General features: G+C 30.9%; 1 protein-coding gene across 1 annotated transcript in view; it reads left to right on the top strand.

The window, feature by feature from the left end:
• The window catches only part of LOC142330008 (methylthioribose-1-phosphate isomerase), a 56,307-nt gene that overhangs the window by 2,942 nt on the left and 35,888 nt on the right, over positions 1 to 17,477 (top strand). Inside the window, exons 2-4 of the mRNA XM_075375012.1 lie at positions 8,467 to 8,702; positions 13,120 to 13,361; positions 16,727 to 16,935. Coding sequence (XP_075231127.1) covers positions 8,467 to 8,702; positions 13,120 to 13,361; positions 16,727 to 16,935 — 687 coding nt within the window. The remainder of the gene's footprint in view (positions 1 to 8,466; positions 8,703 to 13,119; positions 13,362 to 16,726; positions 16,936 to 17,477) is intronic.

A 17,477-nucleotide genomic window follows, 5' to 3' on the forward strand; every position in this document is an offset into this window, starting at 1 on the left:
CTACCTCTTGTTGCACCTTCTGTTTAAAAAAAAAAGCAGAATATTGTAATACGCAGATTGTTATCTTCAAAAGAGTGTTATGATATTATAAATTCCTTGAACATCCCTTAAATTCAACGGTGTACTCTGGACTTCTTTAAATTAAAAAAAATTGTACGCTATAAAAATATTGCAGTTAGACTGTTCTTTCTAAGTAACTACTGAAAAAGGAAAATACATCAGTATAAAAAAAATAATAACATTTATTATCGTACTTTTGGAAGTATTGAATGCGACTAACATAACAGTTAACTGAAAATAAGAGATCCTAGGTGTCTGAAGATAAGTAAAAAAAAAAATTAGCCGTGTCCTTCTTAAGAAATGAACTATTTCTATTAATGATAATTCACAAGTGCACCATCGTAGATAGTATTTCATTTGCAAAAAAGTAAAAAGAAAAAAACAGCGCTTTGTGATGTAAGCAACAAATATATAATGAAATTTCTTTTCATCTGCCCCGAGGCAGGTTCTTTGCACCACGTCTGTCTATTTTCCTTTACTCCCAGCTAAATTTTAAAGATAATGATATTTCCATTTCCTTTTATATCGTGCAGAATTTTTATTTTTTTCCAGTCTCTTTTCTGCATTTCTGCTGACTTGGAACACTTAATCGGTTTTTTGCGATATATTCAGCCTTACATCTCCTGTTCACGCTCCTCATTACATCTTCATTTTTCAATTTGTCTATTCACTTAATCCGCATTCTTTTCCGTTTGCTTATTTTTTTCTTTTTCTTTGTCTGTGTATCGCCTCAACACCGATGCGTATTTCAAACATAACACCTCACAAAAAAAATTTCTTCAAGTCTAGCTCTATAACATAATAAACGTTTCTCTCTGTTAAATACATCCTTAGCCGTCGCTGTCGTTTTCATTTATTTTTCACCGTTTGTGATTTTTTGACCGTAAGGTACGTAAGTATTTGTTTTAATCGTTTAATTTTTCCTTCTTTTATGTAGATGTTCATCGGCTTATCGTCTGTTACCCTCATTATGCCGATATGCGTGTACGTTCATAATCGCCAATTTTAACAAAAAAGATACGCTAGCTCTACAAAGGTTAACTTAGCGATAAAGAGGCGTACACCATCAGGTACATTATGTTCAAGACCGGCTGTACAAATCTGGTTTTTCATTATTTTACATTACTTTGTACACGCTTTCGATTGATATTACACAATTCGTTAAGTAAAACAAGTCTCGCAACCTTTGTCTATCGGCGCACTTTCTATCCGTCATCGATCAGAAGCCGGTACTAATTATTAAGATCGTTGCAACATCGGAAGATATCGTAGATATAAAAACATTTTATCGCAACATCTGCGGTCGCTAACAGATTTCTTGCAGATCTTGTTTTAACAACACTCCCTACCTTTATTGTGTTTGTTTTGAAAATGTTTTCTTAGAATATCGAGTTCGTTCGTGTATTGTAATCGCACCTGATTATTTAGTTTTACAAAAATACAAACCTATCTTTAACTGCCGATTTCATATTCCTGTTCGAGTAGTTTGCGTATTTTGGTTCTGTAGTATCGAGTCGGCCTGAAATTAACCCTCCTTCACCAAGTCAAAATCTTTACGTTTACTCACCGTGATGCACAAACACGAAACACGATGACTCTGTACTCGTTGCGGTCTGGGTGGCGAGTCGGGAAAAAAGGTCAGACACACAAATATAATAATTTTTTTTATCGTCATCATCATGAATCGTACAATTTATAAAATCTGTACAAAATAATTAAATTAAATATTACAATAAAATACTAGTAGCGTAATACAAAGTAATCGGTTACACTTAAGAACGCATAATATAATTTTATACGCGGTGAAAGTATTTTACTCCTCCTCAGAATTATAGGACGGTTTAGATTTAACATCAAAGAAGAGAATATAAGAAAGATGAAATAATATATCCTTGACCGATCGACAGAAAAATGAAAAAGTATAACGGTGAGACTAAAGGAATCTCATCAAAAACGCAAAATTAAAAATTATTTATTTGTCATTTTTGATCCCGTCAAAAATATAAAGTTAATAAAGATTTTACTTGTCGTTAAGAAATAACATTTTGTTGTGACTCTGTAATACTCATCGTTATCGTCGATTGAAAACTACTATTTTTTTTTTTAACGCGTTACTAAAACCACTCTGTTTTTCTTTTAATATATTACATTTGCAGGCAATTTGTTATACCAAAGAATATAAAATATTTTTGCAACAAAAAGACAGTAAGAATTTTAAAGACGAATAATTTAAGTAACGGCAGAATTCCAATTCTCTAAACGTCTGAGCTTAAGGAAAAACGCACGATTTGAAACGTGTAACTTTAGTTGTACGCTTCTTACCGACTATACAATCGTATGGCCTACCGTAGCATCTGATGCCTTAGGATAGAGAGGATTCTATCAAAGAATGATATCTTACTTTTAAAACGACTATATTACACGATTTAATCGTAAAATTAAAAAAATGAATAAGTTAGTATTAATATATTTAACGTGTTAAATATATTGCGCATTTGGTCTAAACACAGCTCTAGATATTTAAAAACAGGTTACCTTCTTAATTTTCATAAGCAAGGCGCTCTAACGCAGTCGGACAAATGAATGTACCGTCCTAAAAAAATTACACTTACACTTGGTTTTGAGGCAAAGCGACCGTTAAGTAAATCGTTTTAAATTACCCTAGTTAGATTCAGTAGAGTATGTTCTAAGCTTAGACCCTCCCGAAAGCCATATCGATTTTTACTATTAAAAGAAATACGCCTATTCCAGGACACCGGTCTAATACGTTTTTCAAGTATTTTTGAAAATCTTGTTAGGAAGAAAATTTTCCTTAAACAGCCGTATCGCTATAGCGTGTTTAAAGGGCAGGCGCAATGGAAATTCCCTCTGAGGACGTGGCAAAGTTGAAAGATATTCCAGAACATGAATAACGGTTCTTTTATGAACGCGAAAGAATTAACACCGCGCATAGCACTGGCTAATTTTCCACCCGTTAAACAGACTTAAGTCATCGTAAATAACAGGTTTGAAAAATATTACGAGACCGTCGGTTTGATTCTTTATCTTGATTTGGGATACTTGTAATATGTTGTGCGATAACACAACGAATTTAAGGGTAAAGCGTAAAATAATTATACGACTCCCGTTTGTATCCTACAGATACGTGCACATAATAGTCTGTTAAATAAAGGACACGAGTTTGAAATGACGGATATTACTTAAATAGCAGTTGATACAACGGAAGTGCGATAGGTCAGTTCGTCAAGAACAATACTAAACTTACTTGCTACTCGTTCTTTTAACTGATTATTTAAAAAAGTAGAAATCTCTATCTCCATGCCGTTTATCCGGAACGATTAATTTATCCTCGCAGACGGATATTAGTTTCACGATAAATTGAAACGCGTTATAAATCCTGTCTCTTAGAAGAGTCAGAACGTTCAAGTAATAGTTTGTAGTTGTCAGAAGGTAGCTTATAAGTTCTTGCAAAGTAAGAATTTATTACGCAAAATCCGTCTTGGGTTTTGGAGTAAGTTAATCGCAAACAAAAACTAAATTTATTTTCTAACCGCTTTAGGAATGGCGCCTGCCGCTAACGACAACATCAACTGCAAAGAGTTCTAAAAAATATCTTCTCAAAGTGCATTTTCGTTTGCAGAATTATAAAATAATCGTAGGGATTTGAACGATATATTCTCCTATTTATCGAATCGATATTTTATTTCGTTTAATTTGTTTACGCGATCGATAAGTTTCACTACGCAAGCCTGTTAGTCTTAGCGATAATCAGAAGTTTAATAGTAATCCGCCTAATGTCCTTAAGCGATCTAACACATTTCCACTGTGAAAATTAATTTTCCTCGTACTTTGTATTTTCTATTGTTCAAGAATTATACGCATTAAAATATCTAGTTAAGCGAAAAGAAACTGTAAAAATTACACGAAATCATTTGTTTTCTCTGATTTAATTTAAAATTGAAATAGCGGACGGGAAATATTTTTCTGATAGAAAACACTGTAACCGCAAACATTCACCCTAATTGCGATCGCTGTTAACAGGACTCTTATGATAAATTTCAGTAATCGTAGTTGCGGGCGGTAAATAGATGCGTATCCTTGAAGGTAGTGTCAGGAATAGAGAAGTTTCATATTACATTTTCAATGTAAAAGTAAAATATCACCGATGATACTAATCGTTTTAAACGTAAAAGCTAGGATTAAAAAGTTAAAAAGCGGAAAGATTATGGCATTTTTAAGTATAACTATTTTTACTTCCTTTACTGCGATCGCGAAAAATTTCGGTTTTTAGATTTCAACGGAAATATCCATTTTGACTAGTTTCGGCGTGACGTCTTTAGGAATGGAATGCAAAGTTGGCAGGAGTCTATTACTCCCTACTTTATCGCAGAACCTGGACAGAGTCCCTTGCTGCTGGATCATTCTAATCGGGCTTGTTTTTAAAAGGGTTATTTTTTTAATCTCGGATCTAATTTTTCAAGTTTTGTCTATTATTATTTTAGTGAATTTAAGACGGATTTAATTGCATTCCAATCCGTTGTTAAACCAGCGTTATCGAACCCATTTCATGGGCCGACCGCGGAAGGCTAGGCTTATAAAGCCTGTCCTCCCGACGTAATTCCCCTTCAGACCGTCCACTGAAGTCCTTTCGGTGCTAACTCTTTAATAGGCTAGCAGGAATACGCCACAACGGGGCACTAGCTATAAGGAGAGAGCAATGGGTCCCCTTTTCCGGAGGAGTCGCAATTGCTGGGATATTTTGTCTTACTGTAAGTTTTTTTTTTAAATTTAGACCGCGTTTTTGTTTTATGCGCGACTTACCGTGTTTGACGTCTTCAAACTATATAACTCGCGAAAACGTTTCACTCGCGACCCCGGAAACGCGTCTGACGCACTATTCCGTTTATGGCTCATGCGATATGGAGGCCCCTAAGCCTGGTTTGTCGATTTTCGGCTACCGCACCGCACCATCACGGTGGTGACGTCTTTAGGTACGTACGTTTGTATCTCGCATAACTCAAGAACGATTAGCCGTAGGATGTTTAAATTTTGGATTTAGGACTGTTGTAACATCTAGTTGTGCACCTCCCCTTTTGATCGCATTCGACTGAACCGAAAGCGTCCAGAAAAGCCCGAAATCCAAAAAATGTGGATTTTGGACTTTATTTCCTGTTTAGCCACCGTTCAGGTATTACTTCACAGGATGAATGAGGATATGTACGAACGTAAATGAAGGGTAGTCTTGTGCGGTGTCAGTTCGACCGTTCCTGAGATGTGCGGTTAATTGAAACCCGACCGCCAAAGAACACCGGTATCCACGATCTAGTATTCAAATCCGTATTAAAGTAACCGCCTTTACTAGGACTTGAACGCTGGAACTCTCGACTTCCAAATCGGCTGATTTGGGAAGTCGCGTTCACCGCTAGATCGACCGGGCGGGTTTGGAATTTTTCTTAACCGCAGTAAACAGCACTCATCGAGAGCTTTTCAACGATATATCATAAGCGGTACTTATTTTCGTCGTTTCCTGAGTTATAGCCGAATAAACTTTTAATTAATGAAATATTTGGGCCTTAGAAGGGCACGTAGATTCGAATCCGACTTTTTTTTTTAATTTAAATATATTATTATTAACCTCTGATTGTAAAAAACGTTTTACCATAAATAATAATTCAATAATAACGTTAAAAAAAAAATCAGAAGTTAGTAATGAAATAAAATTTTATGTACTTTTAAAAATGCGTATATGTAATTTAATATGCGTACAAGGAAGTCATGTGGTGTCCGCATCAGATATTTTTAAAAACAGGATTCAAAAACTAGATTAAAAAAAATTCAGATTTTGCTATTACATTGTAAATAATAAAAACTAATACGGCTGGAATTTTTCAGAAATCCTTTTATATATATATATATATGAATGTTTCTTTCTTTGTCTCTTTCGTGAGTTGTTGTGCGCACTCCCGCGATGGTTGGACCCGGAAGAGCGGGGGGGGGGGGGTCGAGATATCTAGAAGAACTGTATTTTTGGTCCGATTTGGCTCGTATGCAGAATATATATTAGTTATGTGAAAAGAAATAATTTTGCGAAAAAGGGAAAAAGGAAAGATCAAATTTTGTGAAGTTCCGTGACATTCAGTTTTTTAATGTTTTATCAAACTTTCATTTGCGTTCATTTAATCTATATATACACTCGATTGCCGGGTCAGCAAAAAAATATATATTAATGTATTATATATATTTGATTTGAGTGTTATTTTCTGCCCTTCCTAGCGTTGTCGCTCTTAACGTTTGTTGTTGATGCGTTTCAGAGTACCTCCATTCTCAAAACTAGTTTTAGCACAGTCTTTCTGAGTATATATAAATATATATATATATATATATTTTTTTTTTAAGGGTTGCAGAACTATAAGCGAAGCGGACCGTCTCCTGGGTGTAGTTGTTTTGTTAAAGTGTCCTCTGAACCGCCGAATTCGCAACTCCGATGCGCATAGAAAGACGTCGTGTACTGACGTGCGGACCGATAATAATTTCATCGATAACAGCATGTTGTGGGAGTATCGTAGTTCGTAGCCGGTATCGAACCTGATTCCCGAAGATTGCGAAAAGACGCGTTAATTATTTGCGATTTAGAATACGTGTTCGTATTCTACCGCAGTAAATGTAGCGTTACCTTTACAGACGACCAAAATTATTACCGCATCGACGTATTCCTGTTCTAAATAAGTACGGCGTTACTTCAACGGCAAACCGATCGCGTTCAAATTATATTATCGCGTTTCAAAAATATTATCTAAGTAATTTTTATTTTACGATCATATAATTTCCCGTTTTTTAATTTTTATCGGTGATTTTTTAATAGTAATTTTTTTTACAAATTTTTCACATCGGCAAAAAGTAATTTGGTTTTCGTTTCCGTTAAATAAGTACTTTTCTGACAGATGTAACGATGTACTGTTTCTAAATAAAATTCCAATTTCTTTTAACTTTTCTTTGTTTTATTTAATTTATTATATACCGTTTTTTCAGAATTAAATTCTCTACGAGTTTTGTTTAAGTTTTTACGTGTTTATTACGCGTTTAATTGTACGTCAAACATAAAAAAACAGAGTTCTTTGCTCCGATTTATTGGTTTTCACCCCCGGATTTCCCAAAATACGGTTCTGGGGCCTACTTTATTCGATTCTTCAGGTCAATAAACCCTAAGATATCTGTAATTCTGCCCCTTATTTAACGCCCTAAAACTTTTAGTTCGACCTCATTTCACCGGGGTAGCTGAAATCCAAGTGAAATCTTTCGGTAGCCTAACTCGTAAACGAAGCGTTTTAAACGTTGTTTATATTAACTTTTTCCATTATTTTCACGAGCAGAATAGATTATGAAAGTCCCGGTAGAACTTCGCGGTACTCTCTGTATATAATTATTTTCAGACTAAAATTTATAAAGATATGTTTTATTGAAAAGTATATAATAATGAATAGCCGCATTTTGAGAATAGTACGCCGTTTAAACAAATAATTAATGGAAATTTTAATTAAATATAGGGCGTATTCTAAATTTATCGTGATATATTTTTTTTCGTGCGGAAACACAAAGTAAGTGCCAAATTAGAAAAGCATTTTTTACTTATTTATATTACTTTGAGGAAAACCGGTAGGAGAACGTGCACGTGATGCGGGAAACGGGTTCGATGCGACTTAATTTACTTCTTCCTATTATGTTCTGGCTAGCAAGATCTTACTCCAGGGAAAACAGAATACTAGGTCTACAACAAAACCGTAGTAGGGCAAACGGTCTATAAAACATTGTCGGTTTCGTATGTATGAAATATTTTTATATAAGCCATCTACTGATAATGAAAGCGTTGAAAATATGTCAGAAAGTTCTGTTAGTTGACCGCAAAAAATCCTTTTCAGAAGGTGTACTCCCTTGTAATTTTGGGATAGCCTTATTATGAAGTAGCGTCAAATGTACCTGGAATATTTATTATTTAGAATTTATAGATGCTTGCGATATTCATAATCGCCGAGTTTTAAAAATATAATTTTTAACTTATCGACACTTTCATTACGTATTTACCGGTGAATGTTACATTCAAAAAAAAAAAATGAATAGCGTGCAACTATACGTTATATTTATAAAAAGAAAGAAGTATAGATCTGAATGATAAAAACGCATTCTGATACAGATGCAGAGTTAAATGGGTTTTTTAACCGAATATATTTATTTTCTGAAATATTCTCACTTTATAAGATATTAAACAATTTTTTTGAAAATCTTCATCCTGATCGGTAAGTGACTATAACCATTTTTACTGTCTATAATGAAGCCGGTAAGTTTAAATCACCAAATATATTATTCACTTATTTTCTGTTTTAAGTAATTTTTTTATCTACTTTTTTTTAGGTTAGAGGTGCACCAGCTATCGCCATTGTTGGTAGTTTAAGTTTAGCGGTTGAATTGTTAAAAGATAATTTTACCAGTAAGAAAGTTTTGCGTCAAGAGATCGAGGGAAAGTTAAATTATTTAATATCAGCACGACCCACAGCTGTTAATATGAAAACTGCCGCACAGTCGTTAATCGCACTTGCTAATAAATTAGACGCAGACCCTTCTGCCGATGTTGATTCGATGAGATCGCGGTCAGTAGTAACACGTAACTTAATGAAATAAAACAACATTTAATGGTTATTGCATTGTTTGAGTTCTTACTGTATGTTTATTTTTATCGACATGATTTTATTTGTGCTATTCCAAAATTAACTTAGTTTAATTTTATTTTTATTTATATAAATACAGGCGAGTCAAAAATATTGCATACCGTTCAAATTATTAAATTATTTCAAATTGAAACAAGGTTCAGAGAGTTTACGGGTCATTTGCTCTACCGTTTTGCCGTAAAAATGAAATTTTATCCTTCTTTTGAAAGGGATGGGGACTAACTCAAAATGTTTAAATAGCAATTTCCATCATGTGACGACTCGTTTTAAAGATTTGAACATTTTTTATTTATTTTAACACTTATTTATTTCTGAGAATAGAATACGGCAAGCGCTACACAGTACTACGTAGGAAGAATTGAATAAAGTAATTTTTCTTACATAATTAGCAGTCAAACTTCTGTTCTGCCCTTCTATATTAATGTCTCGAAAGATTTAAAAAAAAAATAAAGTTATCAGATTAATGACGTTTTGAAAATTATTTGAATAACGCTCATATATTTATTTTTTTCAATAAATAATTTGATATTGATTTTAATTTTTTTATCGTCCGAATTTAATTAAATCGACGATGAACTTTTATTATCGGTAAACTTAGTTGAACGAGCAGTTTTTTCCACTTAAACTATTAATTAATAACCTAACCTATTAATTCGGTAAAACCGAAAAAATTAATCGCGAGATTGTCTTAATAAAAGTATATTAAAAATTATATCGCCGAATGGATGAATCGGGAAAGCCGAACTTTTCCCCTCCAACATTTTAGATCGGAACATTGTAGAGAGTTATTCTTTAATTTTTCTCATATTTATGAGAAATTTAAAACGATGAGGTGTCTGATGTCGAGTTTGCAAAAAAAAAATTTAGTTATACCCTACCACCTTTTACCAAAAGGGCAAATTTCAAGGGGCATCTTCAAAAGGTAGAGAAATTTATTCATTAACTCTTCTGAAAGTTTCAAATCTCCATCTGAAACAGCTTCAAAATAGATTGTAATACGTTTGACTCTATATATGTGCATATATTATAATTGTTATTAAACCGACAAGTGCAGGCGCTTAACAAAACATAACTCTTTTTAGAACTCTTCTCATCTTAGGTGTAAATAAAACACGTAAATTAAAAACTATTGTACATTAAAATTTAAAGTAGCTTTTAACTACATTTAGAGACTTAATAATTTTAATACGTATTATTAGTACATTTCAGTATTAGTTGTGTCTAATATTCGTTAAATTAATCTGTATATAATTGATTTATCGGTATTAACCTCCAAATTTGGTCAAAAATAATAAAAACAGTTGTCAAATTTTATTAAAGGAAGCCGGAAGCCCTTTCATAAACGTGTCGCATCTTCATCTTTTTCAATATTTCAGAATTGCATATTTAAAAATTTGCCTCGTTAACAAAACATTATTAAATTAATGAAACCTTCCTGTCCGTGATGATCGCAAGAATGAGTTTTATCTTTTATATCTATCTGCTATTATTTTTAAATAATTCTGCCGACTTGATTAAACATTAATTTGTGAAACAGATTTCTTGATTTAATTGATACATATTTTTGGTCGTGTAATTTTATTTCTGTGTTACAAAGTAAAATAATATAAGTTTCTTTTTTATGAATTAGTTTAAATTTTAACGGGTTTTTATTTAAAAGAATAAAAAAAATAATCGTAATAATTTCTAGCTGTCTTTGGTAATGTTTATTTATTATGTAAAATTATTTTTGCAATGTACTTAGGTCTGTTCTTTCTAGTAATGTATTCTTCAGTTACAGCATTTGTCAGTATGATATTGCAAATCCGATATTATTATGATCTAAGAAAATGGTGGGTGAAGTAATAAGAACCGTAAAAGAAACCCTTTATTATTATGATGTAAGAAAATGGTGAGTGAAGTAATAAGAACCGTAAAAGAAAAGAGAAATTTCTAGTTTTACTGTAAACGCTGCTTGTATATGTTAATGTCGCATAGATCACATCGTTTAGATTTATGCCTGTTTCTACTCGCTTTGCATGCTGTATTCATTCACCGAGTGTTATCAATCGCACATAATATTTAAACCTACTCTCACACAAGAGTTAGTATTATTTAATGGATTATAAGGGATTTTCCGTGTTCTTTCTACACCGATATTTTTTATATTCCTTAAAATAGTCATCGGCTATTCGTGGGTTTTGAAATTCACATTTTCCCGATCGTCCTCATTTTAAATATTAACGATTTTGTAAACAGTAATGGAAAAAAATCAATTAATTTTATTTGTTATCTTTGTAACAATAATTTTTGTGTTCTTGTTAGTCGACTTACTTTCACCGCATACATTTAAAAAAAAATTATTGTTTAATGATCGCCCGGTACAATTCAACTTTTCAATTTGAAGTTTTTGGTCAAAAACTTTATATTTTACTTGTAGAATTTTGGCGATTCCAAACTTTGCTGTATCTTAAACCAAAGCGTATTATTTTTCTTATTACGGCTGAACATTTTTCATTTTTTATTGAGATTAGCATTTCTTAAATCGTTTTATTGTGTTTTTTGTTTAAAATTTTGGATTAGAGTTTTATTGTACTCGTATAAAATCAAAATGTTCAGTACTCTTAATAGTAAGATATTTTTTGATACTTTGTGAAAAGAATAATGAGAGTGAAAAATATAAAAATAATAGCAGTAATATTTTAACTTAAAAATTTATAAACATTATTAATATCATTAATTCTCTCCGACTAACAGTTTTATGGATTCAATTAGCGCTTGTTGTTAGCACTCATTGTTCTCCTGTACTTGCAGAGCAGCCGGTTGCGTTGCTTTGCAATTATTTCTTGAATGTGCAGTCTCTGAAAGATGTTGCTGTACAGTGCGAATTAAAAAAATTACATTTATTATTTTTAAAATTTTGCAATTTTTTTTCAAATGAATTATTCATTTAAAAATATCCTAGATTTTTTTATTTATTACTTTATAAAGATAGGAATTTCTTCTTTTTGCAGTGCTTGTTGATAGGAGTATAAATCGGAAGGAGCCTGCCTGAGGGGAAGACAATCCGATGATAGAGTACAATTTAATTTATGTTACTCTGAATTAAGTTAAAAAATGCCTTTTTCATGTTTTGAAAGCTTTATGGCTACTAATGAATTCTTCACATCATAATTACTAATAACTCAAACCAAAAAAAATAAATGAAATAATTGTTTTTTTTTTAAATACCTTTTTACTGAATGTAGTTATATAACGGTAATGTAAAATTAGTTTACATTACTATGCGCATGTATAACATTGTCTTTTACGATTTAAAAATTATATAACGATCGCTACTAATATTCTGTTTTGCTACATATGCATGCCATCAAAGCAAAACTTCTCCCGTGTACTGTTTTATAGAATTCAGTTTTTTATAAATCTCCTAACGCTCATCTAATTTTTATTTTAATCGCGTAAAATTATTCACTAATATGTTTTTTGAATATTTTTTTTCATAAATCTATATGAAACTTTTAAAAATAAATCGTAGAGAAATCTCTTCATCGTAAGATGTAAATATAGAATATAATAAAAACATTTGTTATGATACTTTGAGAAAGCTGTTTCAGCTGTAACTGTTGTTCTGAATTTTATTCACGTTATTATCAGACAGACCGTTATAAATATACTACAATTTTTTTGTTTTGGATGAAAGATGCATACAAAAAATAACTTAATCAGAAATGGTTCTGATAAAGTTCTGTTTATAAAGACATTTTCTGCTACATAAGTGGTGCAGAAGAATTAAATATATAAATAGAACTTGATTTGTTTTTTTTTTGGGGGGGGGCTTGATTTCTCTACATAAGCTTGAAGCTTGTGTAAATAAAATACAAGAATTCATGATATCGGTCTTTAATTGAGGTTGACGTTTAATAAGTAAGTAGCATAACATTTTTTAAGTAAACATTCATGACTACGTGATACTAGCTCCGTATATTATAAAAAAGACAGCCAGTCTGTTTAACTGAATAAAGAATTTAACTTATTTAACACACTAATGCTCATCTGTAGACGTGACCCCATATCAGATTTATATTTTGCTCAATGTGTTAGTTTAAGAGTAGTTCATAATCTGATATTTTTGTGGTAGCCTTAGTATGGCGGCAATTTTTATAGCTGCAGTTTAGTTATGAAGTGATTATCTTAGAGTATTAACACGTTATTCACAAAATTATGCTATAAATGATTATAATTTTTCTCATAGGCTGCTGGAATTAAACTCGAGAATGTTTTTCTGTAAATAATATTCAGATAAATGATGATACTCAGACGTTGATTATATCGGCTAAAATGAGAATATTCTATATTTTAGGTTTGTTGCTGTGATAGAGCAAATGCTAGACGATGATATAAATGATAATAAGTCTATCGGGCATTACGGTGCTATATCTATAATAAATCAGTCGTTACTGTCCGATGGTGATTCGCCAAATAACAATGGTAATAGTGATAAAATAACAGTGTTGACCCATTGCAATACAGGTTCATTAGCGACAGCCGGTTATGGTACTGCGCTTGGTGTTATAAGAGCATTGAATAAGAGGAAAAAAATAGGTATGTAAACTTATTATTAAAGGCGATAAACATATTATTTTAGTCATAACATTAACATAGAACACCAATGACTATGACCTTGACATTAACATGTCCTGAACTGAATTAGTGTTGGGGGCAACAATCTGTGTACTTTTACATTTATTTTGTGCTATCTTCAATAGCTTGAGGCTGTGATATTGCTATTTGTAACATGCAGTATTTTTAATATTTATTTCAACTTCATTGGAAGTACTTAAAAATATGAAGTGGTTTAGAGTATTATACAAGTTTTTAATATGAAAAGAGCTTTATAAAAAAAAACACTTTAAAGATAAAGTATTTAAACAAGTGTGTGTGTGAATTAACTGTTTAAAACTTGCTATTAATTTATCACTATGACTGAAAACTGTTTAAAAAGTACATTTAAATTTTTCTCTACATCATGAACATTGTTAAATTAAGTGCTGATCCTAATTTTTCTTGTGATCAGTAGTTTTTAATGAAATTTAAAAAGAAATTCATTTAGCATTAAAATCCAATATTGTATAACTGCAAAATTGAACATTTTTCTGTTAAAGTTTAAAAAAAAATACCTCTCCATAATATTATATTATTTTTTTAGTGACAAGTGAATGATTAAAAGTAAATTCTCATTAAATTTAGCAAAATTTTACAGTGAAATCTAATTTTGATTAGTCTTTTTCATGTTGGAGCAACAATCCATTGAATTATCAATGGCGAAACAAACAAATGATGTATTTTTATTTTGTTTCTTCATTGGAGTATTCAGATTTCTTTTATTATACAATTTTGTTAAAATACTAATTCAAGTGTGTGGGCAATGATTGCAGTAGAATCACTTAAGTTTTAAAATCTATAATCCGTACTTTTTTCTAACTGAGATTTCTTTTATAAATTTTATTTTGTGCTGGATTCCATATGTGTAAATCTGTCGATTTTTCTTCAGTTTTTAAATTGACTTTTATTATTAATATGTTGTTATTGTTTAATGTAATAGCAATTATGAAAAGCACAATTTAATCCAATTTTTAAAAAATTAAGGAGTATTTTTATGTAGAAATCACTTTTTTTATGATTATAAAACTTTTGCAGATATTTGTAACTGTAATAAAAGTTTTATGTATTCGTTCAGCTTTATAATAAAAGTAGTTTTAAAACTAAAGCTAAATATAGACAAAATGGCTTTTTTATTATTATTTGTCTATAATAAAACTTGGACAGAGAGTGTCTATCTATAAACAGATCAGAATTTGTATTACATACTGCATACTTCATAGCTTTTGTTGTAGTATAGCTGATATGTGAAGTCTTTTTTTTGAGATGTCTAGTTATGTGTAAGGCACGAACTGCTACTATTAAAATGTGAGGGATGCAGTACTATTATTTTTTTTGGTGACATTAATTGTGATGTATTGAGTTTGCCATTCACAGTTCCAAAGAGAAGCGATAAGCAAAATCATTTGCACAAATTAGGCTTCTTAACTCAATCTGATCCGCTACAACATTCATCGATTGTATTTTCACTTTTACGTAATATAAATGTTGAATTCAGAATTTTTTAAAGACTTGTGATAATGATTTAATTTAGAAAAAAAACAAAAATAAATTTATTCATAAGATTTTTTACTTGGTAATATTTTACCGGCAGGACGATGATAATGTTGCAGAAAATTTGTCAGCAGTAGGTAATAAATCTAAAACCTTTTTCTCACCAACAGCTTCAGATGCGATTGAAAAAGTTAATCAGTTTGTAAGCTAGTGAATGATTTTAAACGCAGTTAGTAGCAAATATGATCTGTTCTTTGACCTAACCTAAAAGTAATGAAGTAGGATGGAATCGGCAGTATCATTAAATTATGGATTAAATAAAATCATCTTAAAGTAAATGCGTGTATTAATCTAGTTTTTTCTTGGATAATCACGTCATTATGGTTAGTGGAATAGATGGAGAAATGTAAAATGTTTAAATAGATCGGCACAGGGAATCGTCGTCATTGATCCACTCTTTTTCTTATTATATTTTAATAACTTTTTCAAGGTTGATTCTTAAGGCAAGAAATTTTTTTTCTTGAAGAAGATTGTGAGAAGATGTTAATGTGAGAGCAGCATTGAAAGTATTGGAACCTGCAGTGTGTCAGAAAAGCCAAAATTCAATTAAACTGGCATATATATTAATTTTTATTTTTAAATCCTTTATTTAGTAATAGATAAAACAGATTGTTAGATTTTAATGTTGATATCAAGACGTACATTTGAAAAACATTTTAAATACTGTATACATCGTACTGCTTATGTTTATTTATGATAAAATTTAGTTTTCTTCCCTAATTTATATGTGTAATATACAAGCTTTTTAATGCTTCACACGTTTTAATAAATTGCAACTTGTTTGTGTTTCTAAGTCACAATTACATCGCATTATTTATTCAAAACAAAGACAAGAAACTGGTCAGAAGCGTTAAACAAAATTAAGGTAAAGAAATAATAACGTTAAATAGATCATAAAATGCAACATAAGTCAAATACTAAATAAATGACAGTGTAAATTATTTACACTTTGAGTGATAATACAACTGAAAAGAAATGAAGTCGTTTTTTAAATACGTACAGAAAATTATATAATTGTAACAATTATATAATATCAGATTACAAGGATCAATGAGTCAGATGTTTACACAATGAACAGAGGCTAGTACGCGGTAAATATTAATTATTTTTAATACATTAAACATTGTAATTGGAATATTTGTTATCTCAGTTCATTATATTTTTATTGAGTCTTCTTATGTGAATACATGATTATGTAAAGATGCTGGTCGCATAATGATTAATAAAGATTGTATTTTGTAGTGTAAAAATTTCTTTTATCTCTAGATAAATCATTCTAAATTTTGATATGCAATTTGCCATCATGAATTTGTCTTATTTTGTCATTATTCAGTATATAAGTTTTAGGAATATAACTTTTATTCAGTTATAGTCAATATTGTAGTCAAGTATAGTAATATAGAATATAGTAATTTCAGAGATTAGACAATTTATTTAAGATGAATATATTTTTGTTACTATACGACACAGTTAAAGTATTACAGTTTAATTTTATTTATTGTTAAGATTATAAAATAATATATCTGGATTTTTTCTTTTTCATATTTATTTAAAAAATTTATATTTTCTCTATATTGTCTCTTAACACTGTCAGTTTCCTCCAAAGCAGATTGTAGGTAGGGGATACCTAATTCAGTTCAGGAAAAGTTATGAATATATTTTGGTGTGTGGTTGGTTGTGCATGCATGCGCATACCATCATATTTCTATGTCCATGTAAATATTAATTGTCTGCTTCATGTATTTCTTTTTTAGAACGTGTCTACTTTACAGAAACAAGACCGTACAATCAGGGTGCTAGGTTAACTGCATATGAATTGGCACATGAAAATATACCAGCTATATTGATATGTGACAGTGCTGTATCTGCATTAATGAATACACGCAGAATATCTGCTGTTATTGTTGGCGCTGATAGAATTACTGCTAATGGAGATACTGCCAATAAAATAGGAACTTATCAGGTGAAATATTATTTAATCCAAATAAGAATATTATAACATTGCAGTCATCATACAACTACATTTATTTACTTAAAGATAAAAGATTACACTCTCGGTTTTCTTTCTTGAGAAATAAAAAAAAGAAAGTTGCAGTAATATTAGTTTAAAATTAAGAATAACATTTGTCTCGCATTATATTCAATGTTCATTCTGTTATATACATTTAAAAAGCACATTCTTATTAATCGGATGATACTCAGCACATTGGTTATTTTTCATTAGTTAATTTCCAAAACTTCATAAAAAGTGCAAAAACATATGCCTCTTTACTAACACAAGACATCTCTTTTGCTTCTCTCTAAAGACATTTACTGTTAGTCTTTAGGCTCTTTTTTTAAATAAAATTGTTTTTCAATAAGTATACTGACCCAACTAACACGTTGAGCACCACGGCCAATTGGCACTACTAGGCAGTTATATCAGGGGCCATCAGCGCCATTTGGTGGCCTATACATGTCATATGGAATGCATTCAACTTATGCTGGCCTTTCAGTTCAGCTGTG

Source organism: Lycorma delicatula, chromosome 9 (genome assembly GCF_047948215.1).
Source record: "Lycorma delicatula isolate Av1 chromosome 9, ASM4794821v1, whole genome shotgun sequence".
NCBI lineage: Eukaryota > Metazoa > Arthropoda > Insecta > Hemiptera > Fulgoridae > Lycorma > Lycorma delicatula.